This window comes from Mustela lutreola, chromosome 15, assembly GCF_030435805.1.
Source record: "Mustela lutreola isolate mMusLut2 chromosome 15, mMusLut2.pri, whole genome shotgun sequence".
NCBI lineage: Eukaryota > Metazoa > Chordata > Mammalia > Carnivora > Mustelidae > Mustela > Mustela lutreola.
The window spans coordinates 46579847-46595247 of record NC_081304.1 but is presented as its reverse complement, the minus strand read 5'-3'; the positions used below and the strand labels follow the sequence as shown (position 1 = coordinate 46595247).

Sequence of the window (15401 nt, the reverse complement as noted above, 5' to 3'; positions counted from 1 at the left end):
TTAATTGACTAAATCCTAGGTGTTTGAGGGATGGTTCTGGGATGGAGGAGGGTGGGCATCTTTGATTCACAGATTGCTCACTTCTTAGACATTTTGTTAAGTGCTAATTGTTGATCAGACCCACTGATGAGCAAGGATAATTGCCCAAAATGTTGGCTATCCCTGGATTCAGTAAAAGCTTCATAGAGATTGCTGGTCACTTGAACCAAAACCAATGGATAAGGAAGATCATCACAGTAACTTTGCTAATATTTCTGGATTCCTCTCCCCTTTCTTAACAAAGGAGCCATGAGAGAAGACAACCAATCCTCTACCTTGGAATTCATCCTCCTGGGAGTTACTGGTCAGCAGGACCAGGAAGACTTCTTCTTCATCCTCTTCCTGTTCATTTATCCCATCACATTGATTGGAAACCTGCTCATCATCTTGGCCATTCACTCTGACATTCGCCTTCACAACCCCATGTATTTTTTCCTTGCCAATCTCTCCTTTGTTGACATCCTCTTCTCCTCTGTAACCATCCCTAAAATGCTAGCCAACCATGTCTTAGGCAGCAAAGCCATCTCCTTTGGAGGATGCCTAACACAGTTGTATTTTATGATTGCCTTGGGTAACACAGATAGCTATATCCTGGCTGCAATGGCATATGATCGTACTGTGGCCATCAGCCGCCCACTTCATTACACAAAAATTATGAGCCCTCGGACATGTGTCTTCCTAGTTGTTGGGTCTTGGGTGGTTGGAAATGCCAATGCCCTCCCCCACACTCTGCTCACATCTGGTCTGTCTTTCTGTGGCAACAAGGAAGTAGCCAACTTCTACTGTGACATTACCCCTCTGCTCAAGCTATCCTGTTCTGACATCCACTTTAATGTGCAAATGATGTACCTAGGGGTTGGAGTCTTCTCCATGCCATTACTGTGCATCATCATCTCCTATATTCATGTCTTTTCCACAGTTTTACGGGTTCCATCCACCAAGGGTGTGCTCAAGGCCTTCTCTACCTGCGGTTCCCACCTCACAGTTGTTTCTCTGTATTATGGGACAGTCATGGGCATGTATTTCCGCCCTCTAACTAGTTACAGCCTCAAGGATGCAATCATAACTGTAATGTACATGGCAGTGACCCCGATGTTAAATCCTTTCATTTATAGTCTGAGAAACCGAGACATGAAGGCTGCCTTGAGGATACTATTCAGCAAGAGAATCTCCTCATAACCAATGTGTTATTGGAGAATATAGTCACTAATTGGGTGCACTTTGAAATCTAGCCCTAATATTCATCTCCTCCACGAAGCTGGCTTTGATCTTTTCAGCTACAAAGTCCTCTTCTTTGAAATCTAGATACAGTTTATAATAGATCTTATTTAATTTATCACCTTGTACAGATTATTATCCTTTCAGCAGCACAGAAATATTGGGTTCATGTCCCAGTTAAGCTATTCAAATCAGAGTGAAGTTGAAAAGGTCTGATGTTCTGCTTCCACATCAACATATTGGGATTAATAATATCTGCCCAGCATGGCCACAGGATGTGAGGATCACAATAGCCCATGATTTAAAGGCTATAAATCACTATTCAAATTTCTGATTATTACTATTATGTTAATTACCCCTACTATGCTTATAAACCTCTGAGGGTAAAAACTGTCTTAAGACTTTACTGTACCTCTCAAGGTCTTGGTCATATAAAGTGTATCCATGATTCTTGTTGGAAAATGGGATGAACAAATGAAAATATCACTCTGAACTATAATTTCATATGATAGACATAATCAGACTAGACTTTCTATACCCACCCAGTAAAATCTTTAAAGGAAATTACCTAGGCAGAGATTTTTGTTCTTACTGTATCATTGCTTAAACTAGACTGTTTCTAAAGAGTATAAGATTCTGCCTATAATCTTAACAAAATGACACTCATTAACTGAGTTACTGCATTCTAAAGTAAAAAATATTCTGACTTACTTAATTACATAATGAAATAAAATTACAGTGACAAAAAATTGGGGTGCCAAATAAATGCAGAAAAAAAGAGCAGTATTGAAAATTATGTGACCTCATTTCTCCAGCCCAGGGAAGATGAGACTTTGATTCTGAATAATCAACCCTGACATTTAAGTGATAGTTCCTAAACAGAAATTGTTAATCCAGTGGATCACTATCCACCAAGGAACCCCAAAACCTATGATTTGATTCAATTCATGAGGAAATTATAAAACTTTCTCAAAATGTTAATAATATATAAGTGATTGTCCCTAAGTATCATATTTCCAAACAGGGTAACATCAGGAAGAAAGGAGTTGAGTGTATCTTAGAAAAGTATTGTTAGTTGTTTTGTTATCTACTATTTTTAACTACCAGAGGAAATACAAAATTATTTTTTCTGTAGATAATTCATATTGTCAACTAGTTGTTCATGATGGAAGAATTTGGATGCTGGAAGGTGACATCATTCACTGTTTAATGCTTTCTGGTGTCTAGATCACTGAGGATGAGAACTATCCCAATTATCTCCTTTTCAACCAAAAAGGATTTGATTACATATGCATATGAATCTGTGTAAATGATTGGCCAAAATGGAGGAAATGGAGGTATTTCATGTAGGGAATTTTCAATGTTGGCCAATAAAAATGTTCTATAAATGTATTGCCTGTCTCCCCCCATGAGAGTATGAAGATTTGGGGTCTGTTTTGTTCACTGTAGTGTATTCAGTACTGAGACAGTGCTGACATATAGTAATTATTTAATAAATTTGTATGAAATGAATATTTGAATCCCACAATAATATGTTTATTAAATGACAATAGTATGACAAATGCAACAAGATTAATTTTGTTGTTGTGGGTAAGCTTAAGAAGGCCAAATGGTATGAGATGTTTCAAATATTTCCCATAGTGAAATATTAAGTGCCAAGGAAGAGTGTATAAAAGAAGACCTGACAATGTAGGTTCTTAGGAGAACTCCATACCACATAGCTACTCTATATCAGTCTCACATTATTCTTCTGTTTAATTTGGGGAAGGAAAGTTAACCTCCTCTACTGTATCCAGCAGTAATCATAAGAAACTACATGTATATATACAAGGCAAAAAAAAATCACTGTACCTGTATGTCAAGTCATTGTCTCACCCATTTCCCTTTGACTCTGTCCTGGAATAATTTAAACACTACAATTTAAATTATTTTACATGCCAATGCCCAGGGATTGACTAAGTCTGGAAAAGGCTGGTATGTCAGGTTGGGTCAGTTCAGGCCCATTTAGAAAACATAAATCACATCTAGTATTTAAGAAGATTTAATACAGGGAAGTAGAAACACAAGAAACAACAGATGCTGGCGAGGATACAGAGAAAAAGGAATCCTCTTGCACTTTTGGCCAATAAAAATGGTGCCCTCAGGAAAACTGTATGGAGATTCCTCAAAATGTTTAAAATAAAACTACCCTACAATGCAGCAATTGCTCTACTAGGTATTTTTCCAAAGTTTACAAAAGTACTGATTTGAAGGGGTACATGCACCCCAATGTTTACAGCAGCATTATTACCATTAGCTAAACTATGAAAGGAGTGCACGTGTCCATTAACTGATAAATGGATAAAGAAGATGTTGTATAAATATATATTCAGCCATCAAACAGAATGTAATCTTGCCATTATATATACCACATTCAGATGAGATATTCAGCCACCAAACAGAATGTAATCTTGCCATTTACAATGAGGTGGATGGAAGTAATAGAGGCTATTATGCTAAGTGAAATAAGTCAGTAAGAGAAAGACAAATACCATACGATTTCACACATATGTGAATTTAAGAAACAAAACAGATGAACATGGAGAAGGGAAGGAAAAATAAAATAAGATTTAAAAAATAGAAGAGAAAAACCATAAGAGACTCTTAACTACAGCAAACAAACCCGGGGTTTCTGCAGGGGGGGGTGCGTGGGAGGATAGGCTAAATGGGTGACAGGCATTAAGGAGGGCACTTGTGATGAGCACTGGATGTTATATGTAAGTGATGAATCACTAAGTTCTACTCCTGAAACCAATACTACACTATATGTTAACTAAATTGATCTTAAATGAAACTTGGAGGAGCTCCTGGGTGGCTCAGTGGGTTAAAGCCTCTGCCTTCGGCTCAGGTCATCATCCCAGGATCTTGGGTCAAGGCCCGCATCTGGCTCTCTGCTCAGTGGGTAGCCTGCTTCCCCTTCCCAAACCCCCACCTTTCTGCCAACTTGTGATCTCTGTCAAATAAATAAAATATTAAATAAATAAATAAATAAAGGGAAGTAGATACATAGGTTTGTCCTGAAAAAGATCATAGGAGAAAGAGATGGATGTGAAGGTCCAGAGACTATTAACTGCAAGAAGAAGTCATTTACTCCCCATAGGTACAAAAGGGAAAGGTGGTGTCACCAGAAACTGGAAGCTCAGAAGAGGGATGATCACATGCCTGATGCTCATGTCTCTGAGTAGAGCTGTCAAAATAGATGCCACTTGGTCTTCACCTGCTGAGATGACCCAAAACTTTACTCCTGAGGGATCTCAGTCCACAATAATACTGCCTTTATTGTTGTTGTTGTTGTTGTTGTTTGGTTGCTGTAGTTCCTGTTAATCTCTATTATTGGACATGGAAATACAAAAGTCACCTCAGTGGGGCACCTGGATGGCTCAGTCAGCTAAGCCACTGTCTTTGCCTCAGGTCATGATCCCAGGGTTCTGGGATCAAGCCCCACATTGTGCTCCTTGCTCAGGGGAGAGCTTGCTTCTCCCTCTCCCTCTGCTACTCCCCTTGCTTGTGCACTCTCCCCCAACCCCATCAAATAAATAAATAAAATCTTTAAAAAAAAATTTCACCTCAGGCATAGTTCTAGACATGGTCCTCCTTGCCCCTCATTGTGTGAAGGCAACAACATGTCCTTGGTAATTGGGTTATCTCTCCAGCCAGTAGAGGAATTCCTTTTTCTGAATGTCCTGCAGAGACATGCTACAATTTTACCAAATCTAAGCAACATAATAGTAACATTTTAAAATGTAAATCCCCAAAGATTGTTATTGATACCCCTTGTTAAGGCTATAAATAGCTAAACCAACAACAACAACAACAACAACTTTCTGTGAATAGATATATATGCAATAACAGTGTACTATAAACAAAAGAAAGGCAAAAATAGCACAGGATTCAGTATGAGAGGAAATTCAAGAGTGGAGAGTCAGGAGAATGCACCTGGGTATACCATGTAGTTAGATACGAGTTACTAAAGACCTAATTTTCAAGTTGCATGGTGGGTCTAGGTGTATTTGTGGTATTATGTACACACATAGATGATTGACTGATTGATAATAAAAGCTCTGCATGAGACAATAATGAGGGTTTGTGTTGAACTAAAATTGGGTAGACCAAGAACAGTATGGGAGCATAAGATTGGTGAGACCAGGAGTTTAATTATACAGCTTAGAGAAATCTAAAGAAATAATGAAGATAGAGAAAGAGGATCCACAGTTGACTCTTGAACAAACATAGTTTTCAACTGCACAGGTCCACTTATGCATAAAATTTTTGCAGAACAGTAATATATCTGTATATCTTCCTTAGGATTCCTGTATATCTTCCTTATAATATCTTCCTTATGATTCTCTTAAGAAACATTTTATATTCTCTAGCTTATTGTAAGAATACAATATATAATACAACATACAAAATGCGTGTTAATAGACTTTTTGTGTTGTCAGTAAGGCTTCCAATCAGCAGTAGGCTATTAGCAGCTAAGATTTGGGGGAATCAAAAGCTACTAGCAGTTTTTTTTTGTTTGTTTGGTTTGTTTTGTTTTTTTACTGTGTAAGGGCAACCCCTTACACAGTAAGGTGTCTCTAACCCCCAGTTGTTAAAAGGTCAACTGTAAATACAAAAGTAATGGAAATAGAAACTATATAATACAATAATTATTATGAAAGTAGTAAGTAAGAGCTTAAGGATTCACTAAAAATTCAATGATGCACTTAATGAAAATTGTAAGCAAGAAAGTCATTTAAGAAAAATTAATTCCATGTTTTCAAGAGTTCTTATGGGAAATTTTCATGGAGGTATTCAATAAAATAGTAAAATGAAAGATATAAAATTTTGAAGTAAAATTAATAGCACATGGACCATAGTGTAGTGATAAGTAAAGTTATAGAAATAGATAAAAAATCATCTAAGAGTAAAGCAACAAAATTTCAAGCAAAGGAGCCATGATGCAGAATGAGGATTCTAGTGGGGGAAGTAAGACACTTGGAATTGATGTCAAGCTACACATCTGTCTCCTCTTTGTAACAGCTAAAGCACATAGCAGTGTATTGTCACAGTAATGTTGAGGAGGCACTCAACTCAAAACAATGAAACAATAGCCAACAGAAGGAAAAGAACGATATATAAGTGCTACAAAAGAAATTTAAAACATGCCATGCAGGCTTAGAAAAAGTAAATAACTTCATTAAATATCAAATATACATTTGTATGCAGTTGTATGTATTTACTGTAATATACATATTATTGTGTCTTTTAATTTTCCTTTTTTTAGGATTTTATTTATTTATTTGAAGGAGAGAGAGAGTGTGTGTGTGAGCATGAGCCAGGTGGGGGGAGGGGCAGAAGGAGAGAGAGAAGACTCCCTCCACAGGGAGCCTGATGTGGGGCTTGACCCCAGTACCCCAGGATCATGACCTGAGCCAAAGGCAGACACTTAATAGACTGAGACACCCAGGCCCCCCTGTGTCTTTTAACTTTCAAAATAGCCCTATGGCATAGAAGAAATTAGTCTTCCTTTACAGATAAGAAAGTCGTATCTCCAAAAGGTAAAATGACTTATTCAATGTCTTTTAATTAGTAAGATGCAGGTCCAGTAAGATGGAATTTGAGCCCAATTTCCTCATGAGGAATGCTCTTCCCTCAACTCCACCACTGACCCACTGAAAAGATACAAAATTCTAAGGGATATCTAAGTATATCAGGATGCATGCACTAGCAGAGCCATGGCTAACACTTTGACAAGCAGAGTGAACTCTCAGCCCTTAGTAGAGCATGAGTTATAGTTCATAGATAGGAAACATGAGCTCATAGAAGTTAGCAAATTTTGATACAAATGAGAGAAATTATCCTTCTCTGTTTCTGTCTTCAATCTGTCGATCCAAATTTATCTAGTGCAGACTGAAGTAGATGCTGAAGAATTCCACAAATAGCTTGATCTTGTTCCAAAAAAAAGAGTCCAAAATGGTGTCAGAGTTCCCAAACTGGTGCTTAATATATAATCTAATTGCAGTTTAAACTTCTCCTAGAAATGTAGTCTTAATTGGTCAGTCAGAAATTTTTCAATCTGCCCTAATGAGATTGCCACATGGGCCCTCATCATCTCCCAAAGAAGAGGTCATCTACATGGTAAGACCCCTTGCTTTTCCCCCAAGCAAACAGCCCCTTCTAGAACAATCCTTTTTTTTTTTTTTTTTTTTTTTTTGCTAGTAACTTTCTAGGTCTGCACCCCCTCACCATGAAAACCTTCCATTTTGTAAAACTCCTTGTAGTGCCTCTCTACTTGCTACTTGGGGGGGGGGGGGCTGCCTGATTCATGGGTCATTTAATAAAGCCAATTATATCTTCAAATTTACTTGGTTGAATTTTGTTATTTAGCACTAGTAACATAAATCACAGCTATCATATTCCATTCCTCCTCTGGTTTTCCAGGAAGCCATGCGAAAATTTAAAATATGTGGCATTGGACCATGGGTTTAGGCAAAAATCAAAGCAGGAAAAGTATTCCTTTTATAAAATTACACCTCTTTATTTCTGAAGAAAGGAATAATATAAGAACTATGTGTCCTCTGAGGACAATTGCTCACTGTCTAGAGTTAATGAGAAGCACTGGGGCTATAATCTCTGATGGTTGCAGCAAGCCTTGAAAAATGTCCCTGTGTTGCTGGTGAATAAAATGCTAGGATCCTACCCAGACCACAGAGGTGTGATGGCAGGTCCTTAAAGTGTCCCCCAGACCAGCCTACAACAGAGACACAACATTGGATTCTCAATCCTTTTGGGTTTTGTTATTTCACAGAATTAATTATCTTTAATTTAATGGATCTTGAGATTGGTCCTACCTATAGCTAAGAATAGCAGAAACTTACTTCCAAAGATGCTGATGAAATTACTAGAACACATTTCTCATGGGTCCTATGAACAAGTAAAAGGCATAGACATTAGCAAAATTCTGAAGTAAATAGGAAAGGGGTGTTTCATGGTGATTATCAAGCTCCATGTGGTATTCCTTGAATGCTGCATCCCAGTATGACATACGTTGGCATGGTCATAATCAACCTGGAAATCTTGTACCTTTTTCACAGAATGGACCAAAATTAAAAGCTCTCTAATAAAGTGAGACAAAAAGGATAAATTTGAACAGATGCAGTAATGGCAAAAATCATTCAACACATCCACAACATGAAGCAAATTTCCTTTTGGTGCTTCTAAAAGATGCTTCTGTCCGCTTCCTCTGACCATCCACAGTGGGAGAGAGGTATGTGAAGCAGATGAAAGCCTGCCAGTTACACCCTTAGTGACTGGCAAGAACAACCAGGTAAGAGCTAGAAAGGAAGATACATGACTCCGTTCTGCCTCTTTTCTCCCCCCTTCTCCTGTGTCCATCCCACACTGTAGTCATCTGGTTGCCCATCTCTCATGAACAGCTATGTGACAACAATGATGATACTGCACTGCTTTAGAGCAGAGACCCAGGTTCTTTAACTCTTTTAGACAGTGAGAGTCATTGTGTTTTAAGGAGAACAGAGCACAGGAATCAGCAGTGACTTCTCTCCAAATAATTCCATGATGATCCTTTTCACTCAACCTCTAGCCTTAGAAGGACACACAAATGCACACACATACCACGCACATGTACAAACACACAACATACACAATCATGCCCACACACCACATTAAGGCATTAAAAGGATATGGCTCCAGCTAAAGAAATTTATCTGCTATTTACAGCATCTTCAGTAAAGAGAGGCTATATTATGCTGCATTGTCTTTCACTTTATACATTTTATGAGCCCTTGGTTTGGTTTTGGAGAATGGTTTCCTCAATTAATTTATTCTTTAATAAGTACTACTTTCATGTAGTTCAAACTTCAAAATGACGTAAAAGATATGTATGAAAATCTCTCTCCCTCTCCTGTGTCTCATCCACCCAATTCCCATACCTCTAACAAGTAATCCCTTATTAGATTATTAGATTATTGGTTTCCTGTTTATTCTTCCAGAGATTTTTAATAAACATACAAAATATTATTTTGGGAGGTGGGAATAAATTGTTATATATAGAACCAATGTAGGAACAGGATTTGGAAATTTTCCTGATCATTCAGTCCCCAACTACCACATTATTCCTTATTTCTAACATAGTAACTTTTACTTTTTTCCTCCCTGGATGTTCTTTTCCTCACCTATGGGGAGCAAGGCTTCTCTAAATTTCATTTCTGTTTTCAAATGTGAACCTGAGTTCAGAGGGCTCCCAAGTTTTCACTAAAAATTATAATCAATCAACCACAAAAATTGTACGTTAAAAAAGCATGCAGCCATATAGAATATGAGAACAAATTTGAGTCTCAGGAGTTATATTTTACAGCAAGCCTGGGGAAATCCCCAATGTGAAAAAACAATGCTCTGAATGAGTTTTATGTTTGTGTGAAGTGCTGAGTATTTTTACAAGAGATGGCCTCAAAGTTGGAAGCAAACATGAAAAGAAAGGACAGCGCATGGTCTCTGGTCTGTGACTTCGAGAGCTAAGAGGAAAGCTAGTGGGGGAGTTAGGGTTTCTGTCTGCTGAGCCAGAAATAGTCAAAAGACAAGACTGACAAGAGTGAAGATGCTGAGACCCTTTTGATCTGCCTTGAGCCAATAAGCCACTTCTGTCCTGATGGAGGGACAGGGGAGGGTCAGCTCCAGGCAGTGGAAAAAGCAACAGCTCTGGAGGTGAAGGAACCACAGAAGTTAACTGTGGTTAGAAAGGGCATAGGGAAAGTCAGCCGATGCAGCTGTGTACAAACACGCATCTAGTCCCACTACTCCCCCACTACACAGAGAGCTCTAAGGGTTTGGAGATTATAGAATCTAGTATTGTGGCAACTCCTAGAAGAGAGTGGGAGAAAGACCACCTATCATGATCACATTTCAGCCAATGACACACAGCAGGTGACCTTGCAGGTATCACCTGCTAACAGACAAATTGTGGTGACTTAAGAACACCAGGAGTGGGGTGGAAGGAATAGGTCTTGCAATTAAACACTGAGGCTGGGTTCAGGTTTTACACTTGCTAGATGTGACTTAAGAGTTAGTGGTTACTTATTCATTTTTCTATAGGGGTAGGTTTTCTTTTGCCAATTCATTAAAATTATTGATTACTCTTTTAAGAATATTAATTCTTTCTATAATATACGTTAAAAATAGCCCCCCACTTTTTTTGCTTATTTTTTCGCTTTGTGTGTGATCTTTTTCTTTAAAAGGATAATTTTTAAATTTAATCTGATTAAACAAATTCTCTTTTCCTTTTCTTTTCAATGCTTCCATTGTTTTTTACTTAGGCCATCCTTGTTCCAAGATCAAATAACTATTATGTGGTATTTTTTTTCTGGTTACTTTATAGCTGTGTGTGTGTGTGTGTGTGTGTGTGTGTGTATGTGTGTGTGTGTGTGTGTGTGTGCGTGTGTGTGTGTATGTGTGTGTGTGTATATATATATATATATATATATTTTTTTTTTTTTTAAACCACCTGAAATTTATTCAGTAAATGTAGGACCAATGTAGGAATAAGAGATGGGAATGTTCCTGATCATTCAGTCTAAATTCATTTTCCCCACAGAGTCAACCAGCTTGTCCCAATACCATCTGTTCAATCTCCCTTTCCTTTCCTACCACTTGGCACTACCATCTTCAGCAGAGTTTACTTATGTTTACTGTGCTGTTTCTGTGCTTTCTATTTTTTCCTTTGATACATTTTTTAATAAGGAGGGGGAGCAGTGTGCAACATGCCATGCAGTATCTACATACAAGAGAAAGATAGTTTGGTGAGAAATATATATGGTCAGGGAGAGAATAAGATACCACTATTGCCTGGTGAACAGTAATTCCAGTGGGTGCATAGGACATGCTTAAGTTTGGAGGGGAAAAGGAGCAAGGTGGAAAACATTCTGTGAATTAATTCCTCAGATGAAAGAGTGCTCCATTCCCAGAATTTTATGTAGTATATTTGTTTTTTTTACATCTTTGTGTCTCTGTCACCATAATGTTTTCTGCAAATTCCTATGGCCAGGACATTATGAACTCAAAGCTATGTGTAACTACTAATCAAAGGTGCAGGCTGTTCCCTCTGCCTGATATTACTTCTATCCAATCTCCCTTTAAATTCTTTCTATTCTTTGAAGTTTATTTATTAACATGACAGATACTTGCTGAGAACCTATGTTATATCAGGCTCAGGGCTAATGCTAGATTTCAAAGATGAACAAGATAGACATTTTCTTAAGCTGCTCTCAAAAATACAATAGAATGGAGAACACGGACAAGTAAATAGGTGGTCACAATCCGGAGTGACACATGCTGTAATGGGAGACATGCAGGACCAGAAGGGGCATGAACCTGAGTTAGTTATAAAGAGGATAAGTCAGGGAAGACTTCCTCAAAGAAATGACATCTAAGCTGAGACATGAGGGAAGACTATTCTAGCACAAGAAAATAAGATGGAAAAAGCCCAAAGGTGAAAAAGTATCTAGATCTTCTAAATAATTGAAAGTATAATTGTTCTTAGGGTATAGAATGGAGAATGAATTCATGAGTCAATGGAGACATCTATAATAAGCGCCAGTATGATCAAAGGTCTTCATGCCATATAAAGAAGTTTAGGGCTTATCCTGAGAGTAATGAAAAACCCCGAAGAATTTTTCAGGTGGAGTGACAAAATCAGATATGATTTGTAGAAAGCCCACTCTCTCTTTGGTGAGACCAGATGACAGATGGGTATGCCTACAGGCAAGAAGAATGACTGCCTTAATCTAAGTGACAAATGAGTATCCTGAACAAAGGTAGTGACAACTGGGACCAAGGGCAGTGGATAGATTTTTTAAATGGGTAAATTTTCACTATGTTGAGAAAATAAAATCACCAGGATTTGGTAGTATTTGGATACAGATGAGGAGGAAGAAAAAAAGGTCTATAATGGCATCCAGGTTTCTCATCAGTCCAGCTGTATAGATAGTGGTGATGATGATTTCAGCATTAGATATGCTTTTCACCAATTCCAAACCTTTTTTCCAATAGCCATGCTTTTCAAAATATTGGGAAAATATGCTAAAGATTTATTTGACCTGTGAAGTCTTTGGATGGGTTAATGTCACAATGTCCACATGAGTACCACAGAAGTTATGCAAACAACTCCAACGTAGCTTTAAAGTACATGCATTGAATTAATGCTTATATAATTTTAAAAAAAAATAAACTTCTTGGGGTGCCTGGGTGGCTCAGTGGGTTAAAGCCTCCTCCTTCAGTTCAGGTCATGATCCCACGGTCCTGGGATCGAGCCTGGCATTGGGCTCTCTGCTCAGCAGGGAGCCTTCTTCCCTTCCTCTCTTTCTGCCTGCCTCTCTGTCTACTTGTAATCTCTGTCTGTCAAATAAATAAATAAAATCTTTAAAAAAAGGAAGAAAGAAAGAAACCTCTTTCCTATTGCAAACAAACCTTTGGTTACCCATGGCAGAAAGCACAGGTATTTACAAATACTCAATTGAACTATATGAAACTGCCATTTTTGTAGGTCCTAAGCAGTGAAATATTGGCTATTTCATATGATTCCATCTCACACTAGAAGATTAACATTGGAATACTGCATAATTTTCAGAGTTAACAAAACAAGGCTTACCAATTTCATTCTATTAACCCAACTTTCTGTTTACAGGAAAATGGGGTGGGAAAACCTGACCAGCATCTCAGAATTTTACCTCCTGGGGCTTTCTGAGCAACCAGAACAACAAGAAGTCCTCTTTGGGCTGTTTCTGTCCATGTACCTGGTCACAGTGGCAGGCAACCTCCTCATCATTCTGGCCATCATTGCTGATGCTCACCTCCACACGCCCATGTACTTCTTCCTGGCCAACCTTTCTCTTGCTGATGCCTGCTTCATGTCAACCACAGTTCCCAAGATGCTGGCAAACATATGGATCCAGAATCATGTCATTTCATATGCAGGGTGTCTATCACAACTGTATTTTTTCATGTTGTTTGTGATGTTGGAGGCATTCCTCTTGGCCGTCATGGCCTATGACCGCTATGTGGCCATATGTCACCCGCTCCATTACATCATGGTCATGAGCCCTGGGCTCTGTGTCCTTCTAGTTTCTGCATCCTGGATCATGAATGCCCTCCACTCTCTCCTACACACACTCTTGATGAACAGCCTGTCCTTTTGTGCAGACCATAAGATCCCACACTTCTTCTGTGACATCAACCCACTTCTGAGTCTGTCCTGCACAGACCCCTTCATTAACGAGCTGGTAATTTTCACCATTGGGGGTCTCGCAGGCCTGGTTTGTGTACTTTGCCTGATTATCTCTTACACACATATTTTCTCGACAATCCTGAAGATCCCCTCAACTCAGGGGAAGCAGAAAGCTTTTTCCACTTGTAGCTCTCATCTCTCTGTAGTTTCTCTATTCTTTGGGACTTCCTTCTGTGTTTATTTCAGTCCTCCTTCAACCCGCTCAGCACAGAAGGGCACAGTTGCATCAGTCATGTACACAGTGGTAACCCCAGTGCTGAATCCTTTTATCTATAGTTTGAGGAACAGAGACATCAAGTCTTCCTTAAGAAAGCTAATTTGGGTTAAAAAAATCCACTCCCCTTTGTGATACTGACTTCATATCCAATATGGGGGTCTCCACTTAATTGTATTCACCATAATTAAGAAGTGAAAAATGAGAGAAGGATAAAAAGTGAAGACCTCACTTCCAGGATCTGTAATATGAACTTGAAATATTCATGCCTTAGCTCTAGGACTATATCAAAACATACCTATCATCAGGCCAATATCATTAGCTTAATTTCTTCTAGTTATAATGTTCTAAAATCACAGTCATTCAGATTTAAAATATGATAAAGGATATACCTGAATACTTTCAAAATGATATGGAACAGCTCATGACCAAAATAAGGGAATATCTGATTGTGCTATTGTATGTGGCCAAAAATAAACTACAGGGAAAGATCAATTTCCCCAACATGTTATGACACTGGTGACTTGGATCCCTACCAATATTGTTTTTGACACTGGGAATCTCCATATCTATGAAGTCCCCATGCTGAGAGAATAGAAACTGGAACTGGGAAGGAAGTGTTTGCTTGAGATGGAATCCTTAGGTAGACCTGATATAACATTTTACCAGGCTACCAAGACCTCCATCCCTTTTAATATCTTAATTTTCACAAGAAATTTTAATTTTTATCTTTGGGGAAAGTTTTTCCAAGTCAATTTCATTTTGCAACACCAATTCTTACAATTTGGCATAACGCCTGGCACCATTAATATGTGCTGAGCCCCACTGGCATGGTTGCATTCATACAGTTAGGTGCCAGGAAAGAATGATTTAATTGACAGTTCATAGTCTCTTAGCTAAATGATTGAAACCCCCACTGAAATGTTCCTCGGTCCTCAATCTTTTCCCACTCCATCCATTCTGCACACCACAATCAGATTAATCTTCACTGAATATGATTATCACCCTATTAGAAATATCCAGTGACCTTACACTGCCTACAGAATAAAGTTCAAATTTATTTATTATAACATTGAGGAACCGTATCACCAGCTCATAATATATATGGTTCACAGCTCACACTGTTCTGCATTGCTCCCAAGATCAACTCAGGCCAATATTTTCATAACATGCTGATTATTGTTGAAGTTTTCCAAAAAGGACTTGGAAAGCTAGGTCAGTAAAATGTTTTGGCAAGTAAATGTACAATATGGAACACCATAACTAATTATATTCCATAAGAAAATAAACAGCTACTCTGGGGTGTTATTTTTTATTCTTGCCTGTTTCCCTTTAAGTATCTGGTTGCATGCTTAATGACTTAGGTTGTGATTACTGTAGAAAACATGCTCTCCAGTAGAAGTCAATTGTTGATAGCCAGCTCCCTTGCTGGGTGATGTTATGATGGTCATATCACCCTCAATGGGCAAAAACTGAGAGCTTTTCTCCTAAGGTAAGGAACATGACAGCAATGTCCACCCTCACTACTGTTATTCAATATAGTACTAAAAGCCCTAGCCTCAACAGAAAACAAAAAGAAATAAAATGTATCCAAATTGGCAAAGAAGA

The 15401-nt window shown here is 38.3% G+C and overlaps 2 protein-coding genes across 2 annotated transcripts; both read left to right on the top strand.

Annotated features, from left to right (window-relative positions):
* The first annotated feature begins 288 nt into the window (after positions 1 to 288).
* On the top strand, positions 289 to 1218 carry LOC131816731 (olfactory receptor 1A1). Its single transcript, XM_059149678.1, has one exon. It carries the CDS (start codon positions 289 to 291, stop codon positions 1216 to 1218), a length of 930 nt encoding a protein of 309 aa, XP_059005661.1.
* Positions 1219 to 12869: 11651 nt separating this feature from the next.
* Positions 12870 to 13928, top strand: LOC131816327 (olfactory receptor 1G1). The gene has a single exon (XM_059148971.1). It carries the CDS (start codon positions 12870 to 12872, stop codon positions 13926 to 13928), a length of 1059 nt encoding a protein of 352 aa, XP_059004954.1.
* Positions 13929 to 15401: the final 1473 nt, after the last annotated feature.

Excerpts from the sequence above, each read along its gene's own strand:
- LOC131816731 (XM_059149678.1), top strand. The coding sequence starts at position 289 with ATGAGAGAAGACAACCAATCCTCTACCTTGGAATTCATCCTCCTGGGA.
- LOC131816327 (XM_059148971.1), top strand. The coding sequence starts at position 12,870 with ATGATTCCATCTCACACTAGAAGATTAACATTGGAATACTGCATAATT.